At 55.4% G+C, this 15619-nt stretch overlaps 1 protein-coding gene across 1 annotated transcript in view; it reads right to left on the bottom strand.

Annotated features, from left to right (window-relative positions):
- LOC146863614 (myosin-IIIb-like) overlaps positions 1 to 15619 on the bottom strand; it is a 547606-nt gene that overhangs the window by 150076 nt on the left and 381911 nt on the right. The window contains exons 17-18 of the mRNA XM_085627644.1: positions 4338 to 4403; positions 4087 to 4206 (exon numbers count right to left, since the gene is read on the bottom strand). Of these exons, the coding sequence (XP_085483770.1) occupies positions 4087 to 4206; positions 4338 to 4403 (186 nt within the window). The remainder of the gene's footprint in view (positions 1 to 4086; positions 4207 to 4337; positions 4404 to 15619) is intronic.

Raw genomic sequence — 15619 nt, 5'->3', positions numbered from 1 at the left:
ATGGGAGGTGAGAGGGAAGGAGCAACATGGACAACTGGAAGGTGGGGTGAGACGAAAGAAGCAACAAGGGTAGGGTTGTTAGGGTAAAAAGAAACACGGGCAAGGGTGGGAGGGTAAGCAGCAACACCGACACATGGGTGTGGGAGGGTAAAAAGCAACATGGACAAAAGGGGGAAGAAGCATCTTGGGTGGGTAGAAAGGAAAACATCAACGAGGATGGGAAGAATAAAGAAGAAAACAGTACCTGAATCAGAGAGAACAGGGGATGGACAACAAAAGAACAGTCAAATTAAATCAATCAGTACTTGGTCCATGCTCCAAACGAAAGAACAGAAAGTGACATCTGATTCGGGATATCCTGCAAGGTGCAGGACATGCGTGCCCCGCCATGTCCAACAGTTGGCACTGAGTGACAGGGTATGACGTGCAACAACTGCATCCCATGTCCAGCCAGCATTTCTTTAACCAGGAATCACGTCAGCATCAGGCGCGCACACACTCTGACATCTGCAAACAGTGTGTACATGGATTGAGACAGGCTCAGCACACACAAAACATCACAGGCACATCTGAAATATAGGAGGTGTGTAGCATGCAGGCTCACCAAAGAGACACAGATCTTTAAATACTGTGCTAGTTATCTCTGTGCGGAGTATGACACTGTTATGCAAAGTAATTGCCCACAGATTGTAGACTATTTTTTCAGCTGGTCACGTGATCTTACCTCTGTCAATGAACAGCTTAACCGGAGAGATCACCCCCAATGAATGCTCTTGGATAACAAAAGTGTTTTTTGTTGGGCATGCGATAATGCAAGGCGAAAAAGAACACAAAAGACGGACTTCTGATAACGCATCTGTTTTGCGGTATGTTTGTCCAACACAGCCAGGTGTCCATGAAGGAGCCCTCCTCCACGACCAGAACCGGAAGAGGTGTTAAAGGAGGTAGGGAGACATTAAGGGGGAGTGGAAAAAGGGAGGGGGGACATTAAGAGGCATGAAAGAACGTAGGGGGACATTAAGGGGAGTGGAAAAAGGGAGGGAGACATTAAGAGGCATAGAAGAAGGTAGCTAGGTATTAAGGGGCGTGGAAGGAGGTAGAGATAATAAGGGGCATAGAAGAAGGTAGGGAGGCATTAAGGGGTGGAATAAGGGAGGAAGACATTAAGGGGCATGGAAGAAGGTAGGGAGGCATTAAGGCGGTGGAAGGAGATCGAGATAATAAGGGGCACAGAAGAAGGTAGGGAGGCATTAAGGGGTGGAATAAGGGAGGAAGACATTAAGGGGCGTGGAAGAAGGTAGGGAGGCATTAAGGGGTGGAATAAGGGAGGAAGACATTAAGGGGCATGGAAGAAGGTAGGGAGGCACAATGGTTATCCAGGTGATAACCACAATGGCGGGTGAGAGAAGAACGCTCTACTATGCGGACCATAGTCTGGAGGTCCTTTCAAACCCCGGGAATCGATACCTGCTCTTCGGCAAGTGATAGGGACATCTCGCAGCGTCTCAGGATACAGAATAAATGAGTCCGAATGCGAGTCCACGCACCGCTGATGGCGACCACTGTGGCGTCGTTGAGGAGTGGCCCACACGTTGAACATACCTGGATGTTCACCTGAGCAGCGATCGATCCTAGGTAATACGCAATAACCTCTCTCCTATCATTGACAAGGTGAAGGAGTTTGCAGTATGGTCACAACTACAATTGCCTCTCTGAGGAAGACGACTTTATACAGGATGACAACGGAGCCGCATTTGACTCCCTCATGCACGATTGCGGGCTACCACCTTTGAAAAACTGGAAATATCATCAAGTCACACATAGCCTACAACCAAAGCTGGGTACAACTCCATTCGAGTTTGAAACCCATCCACCGTTACACTATACCTTGACCTGGAAGGGTTACAAGGGGACTATGGCAGGAATATACACCACCCTAATGGACGCCCGCTTCTCGAGCCCAAAGACCCACAATTTACAGTGCTGGTGGATACAGAGACTTGGCTTGTCCATCTTTGAAGGTGACTGCAAGGACATTTAAGAAGGCCATGAGAGTTTACTTCGGAGGCCGGTTTGAAATACAGTTATCTAGGCCCTTCACCAATGGCATTGGACGCCTGGAAGGCTCTATAGGGCACGCATGAGGTGGACTCCAAGTGCTGGAGGTACGCTGCTCTGGACTTTAGTGGTGTGCGCGTCCTGTGGAGCGGCAGGGTTCTTTTGCATTACTGGAGAGGAGTCTGGGACATATTAAAGAACAACCCGTGAGTAGTAACACAGCCGAGCCGAATGGCCTTGCTACATGACGTCAGCACCACTCCAGAACTTGATGTGCCATGAAAAAAGATGGCTAGCCACCACCTTTGCAATGGTAAAAACAACTTACGAAAAACGTATGGATAAGCTTGATGGCCAAATGCAAAAAACTGAGGAGATCAGGGGAGATCTGGGGCTCAAAGACACACAGGGACTGTCCAGCTCTGATGTCTCTAATGTTTTAGACTCTTAGCCCCATTCGGAATGGAAGTCGGCTTACTGGGGGTCGGGAGGAGGAGCCAGGATCCACCTCTATTTACCCTAAGCCCTTATTAGCCCGTTTCCCCTCAGTTTTTGCAACCTACGCAATTGGGAGCTTTTTCTAGCCTGGTCCCCTTTATCTAGCGGTGAAATGCTTTACTTTCTTTTTCTGGTCTTTAAAGATGTTTATGTGGGATCAATGTTACTTCAGTTTCAGCACTTTATGTAAGTGTTACATGCTTGGTGAGAGTGGAAAACCAATAAAGAATTGAGATATACTAAAACAAAGGGATTGGAAGAAGGTAGGGAGAAATTAGGAGGAGTGGAAGACGGTAGGGAGACATTAAGGGGCATGGAAGAAGGTAGGGAGACATAGGGGAGTGGAAGAAGGTAGGGAGACGTTAAGGGGCGTGGAAGAAGGTAGGGAGACGTTAAGGGGCGTGGAAGAAGGTAGGGAGACGTTAAGGGGCGTGGAAGAAGGTAGGGAGACATATAGGGGAGTGGAAGAAGGTAGGGAGACATTATGAGGAGTGAAGAAGGTTTCGAGACAATAAGAGGCGTGTATAAGGTAGAGACATAAAGGGGAGTGGAAGAAGGTATGGAGACATATAGGGAGATTCAAGATGGTAGGGAGACATTAAGGGGCGTGGAAGAAGGTAGGGGGACATTAAGGGGCATGAAAGAAGGTAACAAAGGGGAGTGGAAGAAGGTAGGGAGACAATAAGAGGAGTGAAGAAGGTATGGAAACATATGGAGATGGAAGAAGGTAGGGAGACATTAAAGGGCGTGAAGAAGGTATGGAGACGTTAAGGGGTGTGGAAGAAAGTAGGGAGACATCAATGAAAAAAGAAGGAGCGCACAGAGTAGGTGAAATGATCTGTTGCCCTCAGATAGCTCATCGCTCTATAAATAGTAATACACACATAGATAGTGATTACATACATACATACATAGAATTTGATGTTGTCCATTTCCCTCCAGCTAGGTTCAGGCTCTATAAGCAGGGATGTATACATACACAGATAGAGACTTACATACATACAATGCCACAGAGTCTGCTACTCCACAAGTAGGCCCAGACTCTACCAATAGGGATACAAAGCTACAGACATGTATACACAGATACAATGCCACAGAGTTTGCTACTCTCCGGGTAGACTCAGACAAATGGGTATACATAGCTACAGACAAGCGTACACTGATACAATGCGACAGGGTGGGTCGCCCTATAGCTGGGCCCGTGCTCTATAAACAACTATGTATACATTGAGACACAGAGATAGATTGGAGATGGAAGGGTCTGTCACCCTGCCGCTAGGGCCACGCTCTATAAACAGGGGTGCATAGATACATGCATTCAATGTGAAGGCTTGTGTCCCCCTACAGACAGGCCCATGCCCCCTACACAGTGATGCATGCATACATTGTGTGTGAAGACCTGTGTCGCCCTATAGACAGGCCCATGCCCCCTACACAGCGATGCACACACAGACACCGAAGAGAGAGGGATCACATCTGAGACATAAGAGGGTGGAGCCAGAGCATGCCCTGTGGAAGGGCGCGCCTTACCTGCTCCAGCACCATCTTTGCGTCCAGCACCCCCGCCTCCTTAGTGCTGTTCGGTTTGATGCAGCGGATAAAGTGAGGGTTGGCAGCAGACATCTTCTCGATCAGCACCGACAGCGAGTGCTAAAGAAGGAAAGAGGAGCGGTGTCACTGAGGCACAATGGGACATGACCCTACAACCACAGCCTCTTCCACCCATCACGTGATTCACACCAAGGAAAAAAGAACAAATCCCGAGAGTGGGACCGCCTTACCCGGAACTGCGCTCCCACCGACTGCTTTCGTGAGCTGTTGAACTTGTTGTCTTCGACTTGTGTGATCTGAGGGCAAAAAACACCATCACACACATTAGCAGAGGAAACAAAACAGTTTCTAGATGTGGCCTCCACCACCTCCCTTCTCACCGCAACTCCCACCTGGTCAGTACCAGAGAAGCCTCGTGGCCTCTCCCTTGCCAAGGACCAGTGCCCTGGCCATGGGATGGGCTCCCAGCAGGGTCAGACATCACTCCCTTTGTGTCAGGACTGGAGAGTCAGTCTGAACCTGCTGGTCAGTCAACAAACCTAGAAACACATCACAAGCTGGCACAGCAACGGGCATTGACCATTGGCACATGTTTTAGGTGTGTGACTGACTCCTAATGATGATGTGGAGAAGGACACGGCACGTATGTGAGGTGCCGCTACGTCAGAGCTAAAGTACTACATCTCAGACGCTATAAGCAGAGATCGGTTCACCTCCAGAGCTGGGCTCTCTGCTGCTGGGTATGTGTTGTGGGTGTCTGCACAGGTTACTGCCCACCCCTGTACTCCTGCAACACAGGTTACTCCCTGCCCTGGTACTCCTGAAGCACAGGTTACTCCCTGCCCTTGTACTCCAGCAGCACAGGTTCCTGCCCACCCCTGTACTCCTGGAGCCCAGGATACTGCCCACCCATGTACACCTACAGCCCAGGTTACTGCCCACCCCTGTCACCCTGCAGCCCAGGTTACTGTCCGCCCCTGTACTCCTGCGGCCTAGGTTAGTGCCCACCATTATACTCCTGCGGCACAGGTTAGTGCCCACCCCTATACTCCTGCGGCACAGGTTAGTGCCCACCCCTATACTCCTGCGGCACTGGTTAGTGCCCACCCCTATACTCCTGCGGCACTGGTTAGTGCCCACCCCTATACTCCTGCGGCACTGGTTAGTGCCCACCCCTATACTCCTGCGGCACTGGTTAGTGCCCACCCCTATACTCCTGCGGCACAGGTTAGTGCCCACCTCTATACTCCTGCGGCACAGGTTAGTGCCCACCCCTGTACTCCTGCGGCACAGGTTACTGCCCACTCCTGCAGCCCAGGTTACTGCCTGCCCCTGTACTCCAGAAGCACAGGTTACTGTCCAGCCCTGTACTCCTGCAGACCAGGTTACTGCCCACCCCTCTACTCCTGCGGCAGAGGTTACTGCCCACCCCTGTACTCCAGCAGCGCAGGTTAGTGCCCACCCCTGTACTCCAGCAGCGCAGGTTAGTGCCCACCCCTGTACTCCAGCAGCGCAGGTTACTCCCCACCCCTGTACTCCAGCAGCGCAGGTTACTCCCCACCCCTGTACTCCTGCAGCGCAGGTTACTCCCCACCCTTGTACTCCTTCATGGGAAAGGCCCCCTACTCACCAGGCCATGGGTTGTGACCATAACTTAAGTAGACCCAGTTTATCAGCACATACCCAAGAGATGCACAAAAGAAAAGCTGAAAGGAACAGAGCCTTGAAGTCGCACCCAGGGAAAGAGCACACGCTTCAATGTGCTGCACTTCACATGTGAACAAACCCCTCAGCTTACTGCCCTGGAGAACACGTCTCCCCCAGTGGATCCTGCTCAGTGCTGGAAAGCAAGCGGATCCCGACGGATCCCAGTTCCGGCAGCTATCTCTGGGCCGGATGTGGCTGACACAGGGGAACATGGAGAATGTATCTTGGTTCCATTTTCCGACACCGGGACATAATTCAGCAGCACCCGCACCTTGTCTGCATTCCATTCAGAGCAGCAACCTGCAGGCAGGGAGGGGCTTTCTTAATTCAGCAGCACCCGCACCTTTTCTACATTCTGTTCAGAGCAGCCACCTGCAGGCAGCGAGGGGCTTTCTTAATTTAGCAGCGCCCGCACCTTGTCTGCATTTCGCTCAGAGCAGCAACCTGCAGTCAGGAAGGGCCTTTCTTAATTCAGCAGCACCCGCTCCTTGTCTGCATTTCGTTCAGAGCAGCCACCAGCAGGCAGCAAGGGGCTTTCTTAATTTAGCAGCGCTCGCTCCTTGTCTGCATTTCGTTCAGAGCAGCCACCAGCAGGCAGCGAGGGGCTTTCTTAATTCAGCAGGGCCAACACCTTGTCTGCATTCCGCTCAGAGCAGCCACCAGCAGGCAGCGAGGGGTTTCTTAATTCAGCAGCGCTGGCTCCTTGTCTGCATTCCATTCAGAGCAGCCACCAGCAGGCAGCGAGGGGTTTCTTAATTCAGCAGCACTCGCTCCTTGTCTGCATTCCGCTCAGAGCAGCCACCCGCAGGCAGCGAGGAGTTTCTTAATTCAGCAGCGCTCGCTCCTTGTCTGCATTCCGCTCAGAACAGCCACCAGCAGGCAGCGAGGGGTTTCTTAATTCAGCAGCGCTCGCTCCTTGTCTGCATTCCGCTCAGAACAGCCACCAGCAGGCAGCGAGGGGTTTCTTAATTCAGCAGCGCTCGCTCCTTGTCTGCATTCCGCTCAGAACAGCCACCAGCAGGCAGCGAGGGGCTTTCTTAATTCAGCAGGGCCAACACCTTGCCTGCATTCCGTTCAGAGCAGCCACCATCAGGCAGCGAGGGGTTTGATTCAGCAGCGCTCGCTCCTGGTCTGCATTCTGTTCAGAGCAGCCACCAGCAGGCAGCGAGGGGCTTTCTTAATTCAGCAGCGCTCGCTCCTTGTCTGCATTCCATTCAGAGCAGCCACCAGCAGGCAGCAAGGGGCTTTCTCAATTCAGCAGCGCTCGCTCCTTGTCTGCATTCCATTCAGAGCAGCCACCAGCAGGCAGCGAGGGGTTTCTTAATTCAGCAGTGCTCGCTCTTGTCTGCATTCCGTTCAGAGCAGCCACCAGCAGGCAGCGAGGGGCTTTCTTAATTCAGCAGGGCCAACACCTTGCCTGCATTCCGTTGAGAGCAGCCACCATCAGGCAGCGAGGGGTTTTCTTAATTCAGCAGCGCTCGCTCCTTGTCTGCATTCCATTCAGAGCAGGCACCAGCAGGAAGCAAGGGGCTTTCTTAATTCAGCAGCGCTCGCTCCTTGTCTGCATTCTGTTCAGAGGAGCCACCAGCAGGCAGCGAGGGGCTTTGTTAATTCAGCAGCACTCGCTCCTTGTCTGCATTCCATTCAGAGCAGCCACCAGCAGGCAGCGAGGGGTTTCTTGATTCAGCATCGCTCGCTCCTTGTCTGCATTCCATTCAGAGCAGCCACCAGCAGGCAGCGAGGGGCTTTCTTAATTCAGCAGCGCTCGCTCTTTGTCTGCATTCCATTCAGAGCAGGCACCAGCAGTCAGCGAGGGGCTTTCTTAATTCAGCAGCGCTCGCTCCTTGTCTGCATTCTGTTCAGAGGAGCCACCAGCAGGCAGCGAGGGGCTTTCTTAATTCAGCAGCGCTCGCTCCTTGTCTGCATTCCATTCAGAGCAGGCACCAGCAGGCAGCGAGGGGCTTTCTTAATTCAGCAGCGCTCGCTCCTTGTCTGCATTCTGTTCAGAGGAGCCACCAGCAGGCAGCGAGGGGCTTTCTTAATTCAGCAGCGCTCACTCCTTGTCTGCATTCTATTCAGAGGAGCCACCTGCAGGCAGCGAGGGGTTTTCTTAATTCAGCAGCGCTCGCTCCTTGTCTGCATTCCATTCAGAGCAGGCACCAGCAGGCAGCGAGGGGCTTTCTTAATTCAGCAGCGCTCGCTCCTTGTCTGCATTGTGTTCAGAGGAGCCACCAGCAGGCAGCGAGGGGCTTTCTTAATTCAGCAGCGCTCGCTCCTTGTCTGCATTCTGTTCAGAGGAGCCACCAGCAGGCAGCAAGGGGTTTCTTAATTCAGCATCGCTGGCTCCTTGTCTGCATTCCATTCAGAGCAGGCACCAGCAGTCAGCGAGGGGCTTTAATTCAGCAGCGCTCGCTCCTTGTCTGCATTCTGTTCAGAGGAGCCACCAGCAGGCAGCGAGGGGCTTTCTTAATTCAGCAGCGCTCGCCCCTTGTCTGCATTCTGTTCAGAGGAGCCACCTGCAGGCAGCGAGGGGCTTTCTTAATTCAGCAGCGCTCCCTCTTCGTCTGCATTCCATTCAGAGCAGGCACCCGCAGGAAGCGAGGGGCTTTCTTAATTCAGCAGCGCTCGCTCCTTGTCTGCATTCTGTTCAGAGGAGCCACCAGCAGGCAGCGAGGGGCTTTCTTAATTCAGCAGCGCTCCCTCTTCGTCTGCATTCCATTCAGAGCAGGCACCAGCAGGAAGCGAGGGGCTTTCTTAATTCAGCAGCGCTCGCTCCTTGTCTGCATTCTGTTCAGAGGAGCCACCAGCAGGCAGCGAGGGGCTTTCTTAATTCAGCAGTGCTCCCTCTTCGTCTGCATTCCATTCAGAGCAGGCACCAGCAGGAAGCGAGGGGCTTTCTTAATTCAGCAGCGCTCGCTCCTTGTCTGCATTCCATTCAGAGCACCCACCAGCAGGCAGCGAGGGGCTTTCTTAATTCAGCAGCGCTCGCTCCTTGTCTGTATTCTGTTCAGAGCAGGCACCAGCAGGCAGCGAGGGGCTTTCTTAATTCAGCAGCGCTCGCTCCTTGTCTGCATTCTGTTCAGAGGAGCCACCAGCAGGCAGCGAGGGGCTTTCTTAATTCAGCAGCGCTCGCTCTTTGTCTGCATTCCATTCAGAGCAGGCACCAGCAGTCAGCGAGGGGCTTTCTTAATTCAGCAGCGCTCGCTCCTTGTCTGCATTCTGTTCAGAGGAGCCACCAGCAGGCAGCGAGGGGCTTTCTTAATTCAGCAGCGCTCGCTCCTTGTCTGCATTCCTTTCAGAGCAGGCACCAGCAGGCAGCGAGGGGCTTTCTTAATTCAGCAGCGCTCGCTCCTTGTCTGCATTCTGTTCAGAGGAGCCACCAGCAGGCAGCGAGGGGCTTTCTTAATTCAGCAGCGCTCGCTCCTTGTCTGCATTCTATTCAGAGGAGCCACCTGCAGGCAGCGAGGGGCTTTCTTAATTCAGCAGCGCTCGCTCTTTGTCTGCATTCCATTCAGAGCAGGCACCAGCAGGCAGCGAGGGGCTTTCTTAATTCAGCAGCGCTCGCTCCTTGTCTGCATTCTGTTCAGAGGAGCCACCAGCAGGCAGCGAGGGGTTTTCTTAATTCAGCAGCGCTCGCTCCTTGTCTGCATTCCATTCAGAGCAGGCACCAGCAGGCAGCGAGGGGCTTTCTTAATTCAGCAGCGCTCGCTCCTTGTCTGCATTGTGTTCAGAGGAGCCACCAGCAGGCAGCGAGGGGCTTTCTTAATTCAGCAGCGCTCGCTCCTTGTCTGCATTCTGTTCAGAGGAGCCACCAGCAGGCAGCAAGGGGTTTCTTAATTCAGCATCGCTGGCTCCTTGTCTGCATTCCATTCAGAGCAGGCACCAGCAGTCAGCGAGGGGCTTTAATTCAGCAGCGCTCGCTCCTTGTCTGCATTCTGTTCAGAGGAGCCACCAGCAGGCAGCGAGGGGCTTTCTTAATTCAGCAGCGCTCGCCCCTTGTCTGCATTCTGTTCAGAGGAGCCACCTGCAGGCAGCGAGGGGCTTTCTTAATTCAGCAGCGCTCCCTCTTCGTCTGCATTCCATTCAGAGCAGGCACCAGCAGGAAGCGAGGGGCTTTCTTAATTCAGCAGCGCTCGCTCCTTGTCTGCATTCTGTTCAGAGGAGCCACCAGCAGGCAGCGAGGGGCTTTCTTAATTCAGCAGCGCTCCCTCTTCGTCTGCATTCCATTCAGAGCAGGCACCAGCAGGAAGCGAGGGGCTTTCTTAATTCAGCAGCGCTCGCTCCTTGTCTGCATTCTGTTCAGAGGAGCCACCAGCAGGCAGCGAGGGGCTTTCTTAATTCAGCAGTGCTCCCTCTTCGTCTGCATTCCATTCAGAGCAGGCACCAGCAGGAAGCGAGGGGCTTTCTTAATTCAGCAGCGCTCGCTCCTTGTCTGCATTCCATTCAGAGCACCCACCAGCAGGCAGCGAGGGGCTTTCTTAATTCAGCAGCGCTCGCTCCTTGTCTGTATTCTGTTCAGAGCAGGCACCAGCAGGCAGCGAGGGGCTTTCTTAATTCAGCAGCGCTCGCTCCTTGTCTGCATTCTGTTCAGAGGAGCCACCAGCAGGCAGCGAGGGGCTTTCTTAATTCAGCAGCGCTCGCTCCTTGTCTGCATTCTGTTCAGAGGAGCCACCAGCAGGCAGCGAGGGGCTTTCTTAATTCAGCAGCGCTCGCTCCTTGTCTGCATTCCATTCAGAGCACCCACCAGCAGGCAGCGAGGGGCTTTCTTAATTCAGCAGCGCTCGCTCCTTGTCTGTATTCTGTTCAGAGCAGGCACCAGCAGGCAGCGAGGGGCTTTATTTACATATACAGCTGCGGCCAAAACAAAGAAAGGACTGTTTTAAAGGCCCATTAGCCCTTCTATTGTTGAAATATATAATCCTCACTGGAAACTGTCTGGAGCCTTTTACGTAAATGCCGGCGCTAAGGAAGAAAACAAAGACACAGAGTTTGTCACTTCACACGTATTTCAGAGAAACTATGATTCGGAAGCAGCTTGTTGACCCCCCTCCGCGCCCCCCACCAAGAGATGTGGATGCCCTGTAAGATGGACCTATGAGTGTGAGTAATTACACTAAAAAGGAATTAAATTAATCCAACTCATGTTTTTTGTATTGAATTCTTTTACTGTGTTACTTATCCCAGTGTGTGGTCTCAGAGCCCTTTAAACCACTTACAGTGACACGATAGATCACACAAGGGTGTCAATCAATTCACAGGAACTATTACTTAAGAGCATGAGGGTTCTAACGGGGAGGAGTCACGTGTTGTCCGCAGACATTAGGGACGAGATGCACACAGCATTTGATCAGTCGCAAACATCTCAATCCACAGAAGGGGGTCGTTTGCAATCAGAAACATACCTTTTCAAATGTATAGATGCCCAGCTGCGGTTCTAGAGGGTCACAGGATTGGTTTGCGACCAAGAAGAGAATGGTCACTTTGGGAGCCTGGGGGGCAGCCGAGCACCGCGAGGTCTGCCGCCCGGGCAGGTTGGGAGGGGGGAGGGGGGGGGGGCGTGGCCGAACGGCTATTTTGTAATAATTGGGCTACATTTGGGGATAGCCCAAATGTAGCCCAAATCCAGGGATAAGAGCCCAAGGGGTATATAGGCAAATCGCGCGCCAGCCCAGCCACCATTTTAGGCTTGGTGACCTGGTGGCTGGGTGCGCGAGTTTAAAGTTTTTTGTTGGTAGTGGTAGGCCTTGAGTAGGAAAGAATACCTGTAGGCAGGGCGGTGGGCGATTTTAGGGTTCTGGAGGCCATCCGACTGCTGAGTGAGGCGGGGAGGATGGACTTGCTGGTCCAAGATGCAAATTGGACGAGGCGCCCGGCGAGGCGCGCGTCCGCGGGGGTGGCGGCCGCCGTCGCGGCTTGTTCGCCACCCGGGAGCCCGTCGGGCGGAGCGGTGAGTGACAGAGGCGGCGCATATGTCAGGAGCGCTGCCTCTGGGTCAACGGGGGTGGCGGAGGGGAGCGCGAAGGGAATGGAGGCGGGGAGGGGGCGGGGACGTGCGACGCGACGAGGGAAGGCTCCGAGCGCCTCACAAGAGAGGCCGAGGTCCTACGCGGGCCGCTCCTCGAGCCGGGGAGCGGCCGTAGCCATGGTGACGGCGTGGGCGCGAGGACGCTCTGCGGAGGGCCGGGCAGTGACGCAGGGCGGATCGGGGAGCGCGCGGGGGCGGGAGGAACGAGAGGCGGAGGAAGAGTGGCTCGAAGAAGGGCCCGGCGGTAGTACATCTCTGGAGGGGCTATCAGGGGCCGGTGCAGCGCGGAGGCGCGCGGCCCCGTGGTCGGAGGCCAAGGAGTTAGGGACTGTGGGGGGACAGGGGCGGGGGGGCGCGGGGGCGGGCGGCCAGGGACTGGGAGCGAGACGCGTGGGCAGGCAAGGAAGGCAGACGGTGGGGGGATATGGGAGGAGGGGGAGCGCGGGCCCCATTGGGGAGGCGATCGCGTCGGGCCAAGAGGCGGCCGAGGTGGAGCTGGGGAGGGGTGGGGGGGGGGGGGGTGTAAAGCGGGCGCTTTGGAAGGGAGCGTCGGGGACTGGGGTGTGGCGGCACGCGACGACGGCGGGTGGGGCCCGGTAGGGAGGGACAGGGGGGGAGAAGCGGCAGGGGGAGAATCCCCAGTACTATTTGAGTCAGAGGGTAGCGAGAGAGACTGGGGGGGCTTGGATATATTTGAGTCCTGGGCGGAGGGGTTGGGGGGGGCATCGGGGGTCGGGGGCAGGGACGTAGGAACGGGGGAGACGGAGGGGAGGCAGGAGAGGTGTGTGGGGGGGGCGCGGACGGGGTGGGGGCGAGCGGGCAAGGGGCAGGCTGGAGTGGGCAAGGGGAGTGGAGCGACGGGGACGACGGGGATGGGGAGGACGACGAGGTGGCAGAGTTGAGCGCGGTGGGTAAGGCGTGGGTCGCGGAGACGTCGGGGGCTGGTAAGCGGGGATGGGATGGTAGGAGGAAAGTAGGTAGGCCCAGCACACCAGACCATTCCTTTTCTTTGCAGGTAGCGGAGCGACATCGGGAACAGCGCGGGGTACCAGACTTGGCAGGGCTGGGAGCGGCCCGGCGACGCCAAGGAGAAGGGAGGGTGGAGCCTCGGGCGGCGTGCCCGGTACCTGCGAGGGATCCCGGCGCAGCTGGCACAAGTAGGCCCGTGACGGGCTTGCCAGCCCCAACACCCACGGGGTCACAGCGCCCCGGGGGGCATCGCCGGAGGAGCACCGGAGAGGAACCTGTGGTTGTATCGCGGAGGCACGTGGCACTACCAGCGGGGAGCGCTGGGGGTGCAGGGCAGGAGGCATTGGACTATGAGGAGGAGAGTATGGAGGAAGGAGAGTTGCGTGAGGTGGGGGACGGTAGGGACGGGGGGCCGAGTAATGTTGTAGCTAGTTTCTTACAGGTGTCACGACGCCAGGCGCAGCCCACGGGTCGGACATCGAGGTGGGAAAGCAGCTCGGCCCCCAAGGCAGGACGCCGGGAGGAGCGACGGACGGAGACATTGGCGCCAGGTAATACACATTTGCTCGGGCGGCCAAGGATGGTGTCGAGAGGGGTGGGGGGGCGGGGGCGGAGGGGGGGGTGGGGGAAAGATTGCGCAAAGGTACGTATGTGGTGGATGTGGCTGTGGGCACGGACGGCATAGGGCAGGGTGACAGCGGTCAGACCAAGAAGGAGGAGACGAGCGAGAAAGGGACAGGGGACGGTAAGGCAGAGGAGACAAAACTGGAGAGTAAGGAACTAAAGATAAAGCGGTTACCATATATGGGAGTGACCAAGCCCTTGGGGGCGCACTTGATGTTGGCGACAAAAGAAAGGATCTGGAAAGGGGAGTATGTGGAGATGCTCAAACTCCTGCACAGAGAGGTCAGGGCAAAAGAGGGTTCTAAGGAGGAGGAATTTGAGCTAGCAAAGAGGCCTAAGGTGCCGCTGACAATAGAGAACAGGACAGCGGCTTTTCTGATCTATGCCAGTGTATATTGCGAGAAGTTTCCGGACAGGTCAGTGGCCATGTTTAAAAACATGGACGTCATTCGGAAAGCACAGATCACGGGGGGTGGATATGCCTGGGCTCAGTATGATGAGGAATTCCGGGCGCGCATGGCATGGGATTCGGAGGCAAAGTGGGGAGAGTTGGATACGGATCTGTGGCAGCATACCATGGGCCTGGCTGGGTCGGGGAAGACTATCTTTACGGCCAGCGGGCTGCCGCTAGTGTATCAGCCCTTTCGAGGGGGTGGAGCCGGCAGGGGAACGACAGGAGACAAGGGGGCTTGCTGGGACTTTAACAAAGGCCTATGCACGAGAGAGTACTGTAAGTTTCGGCACGAATGTTCGGGCTGCGGCAAGCGACATCCGCTGGTCAAATGTTGGGGGACGCAAGGTCCGGGACACAGCAGTCAGCAATGGCAGTCGGGAGCCCCTAAGGCTGGAGCCCAGCAGCAGTCTCAGCAGGGAGGGGGAGGGAGGGGGAGGGAGGGGGGCGAGGGGGTCTGGGCCCAAAGGCTCGTACTCCGGTTAGGGTAGAGCAGTTAGTGGGGGCGCTGGGGGACTATCGGGACAGGGTGGCGGCGGAAAAGCTGCGATCGGGGTTTCAAGAGGGGTTCAGGTTGGGGTACGAGGGGCCGAGGGGCCGAGGGTCCGGAGATGGGCAGACAATTTGCGATCAGCAAGGGAGCATCCCCAGGTGGTGCAGGCGAAACTGGACAAGGAGGTGCAGGAGGGCCGCATGGCGGGCCCCTTTTGCGAGTGGCCGTTGCCCAATTTGATTGTGTCACCCATTGGAGTGGTGCCTAAAAAGGAGGTGGGACAGTTTCGCCTTATTCAACATTTGTCATGGCCGGAAGGTGGGTCGGTCAATGACTTTATTGCGGACAGTGCGGCCACTGTGTCTTACTCATCTGTTGACGTGGCTATGGCACTGGTGGTGACCGCGGGCGCAGCAGCACAGATGGCAAAGTGCGACATTAAGTCAGCTTTCCGGTTGCTGCCAGTTCATCCAGATGACTGGGATCTATTGGGCATCCAATTCGGCGGTCACTGGTATGTGGACAAGGCATTGCCTATGGGCTGCTCCATGTCCTGCGCACTTTTTGAATGTTTCAGCACGTTCCTACAATGGCTGTTTACGGAACGAACAGGTCACCAAGGCGTGACACATTACTTGGATGACTTCTTTTTTGTCGGCACCTCAGACTCCGCGGACTGCCAGCAGGGTCTGGACAGCTTCCATGAGATCATGGGGGACATGGGCGTGCCACTGGCCCTGGAGAAAACACAGGGTCCCAGTACGGCACTGGCTTTCCTCGGTATTGAATTGGATTCGGTCCGGATGGAGGCGCGCCTCCCAGAGGATAAAAAGCGAAACATGTTGAGCTTGCTGACCAGTGTGTTGGCACGACAGAAGGTGACGGTCAGGGACATACAGGTGTTGCTGGGACATCTCAATTTTGCCTGTAGGGTGGTCAGAGTAGGGCGGACTTTCTGTAGGCGACTGGGGCGCGCGTTGGAGGGGCAGAGGCCTTCACACCATCATGTGCGGCTGTCAGCCGGGGTGAGAGAGGACTTGCGGATGTGGCAGTTTTTCCTGCACCAGTTTAATGGGGTGCCTTTGATGAGGGAAGTGGACATGGTATGGGATGTGCAGATTTTCTCGGATGCGGCGGGGAGCAAGGGCTTCGGGCTGTATTGGCAGGGGAGGTGGTGTGCGGAGCCCTGGCCTGAGGAATGGTTGGAGGGAGGCAGGAGCATTGCGTTTTTGGAATTCTTTCC

This window comes from Triturus cristatus, chromosome 2_1, assembly GCF_964204655.1.
Source record: "Triturus cristatus chromosome 2_1, aTriCri1.1, whole genome shotgun sequence".
In the NCBI taxonomy this organism is placed as follows: Eukaryota; Metazoa; Chordata; class Amphibia; order Caudata; family Salamandridae; genus Triturus; species Triturus cristatus.
The sequence above is the reverse complement of the archived record's forward strand: the minus strand, read 5'-3'. Positions and strand labels throughout refer to the sequence as shown.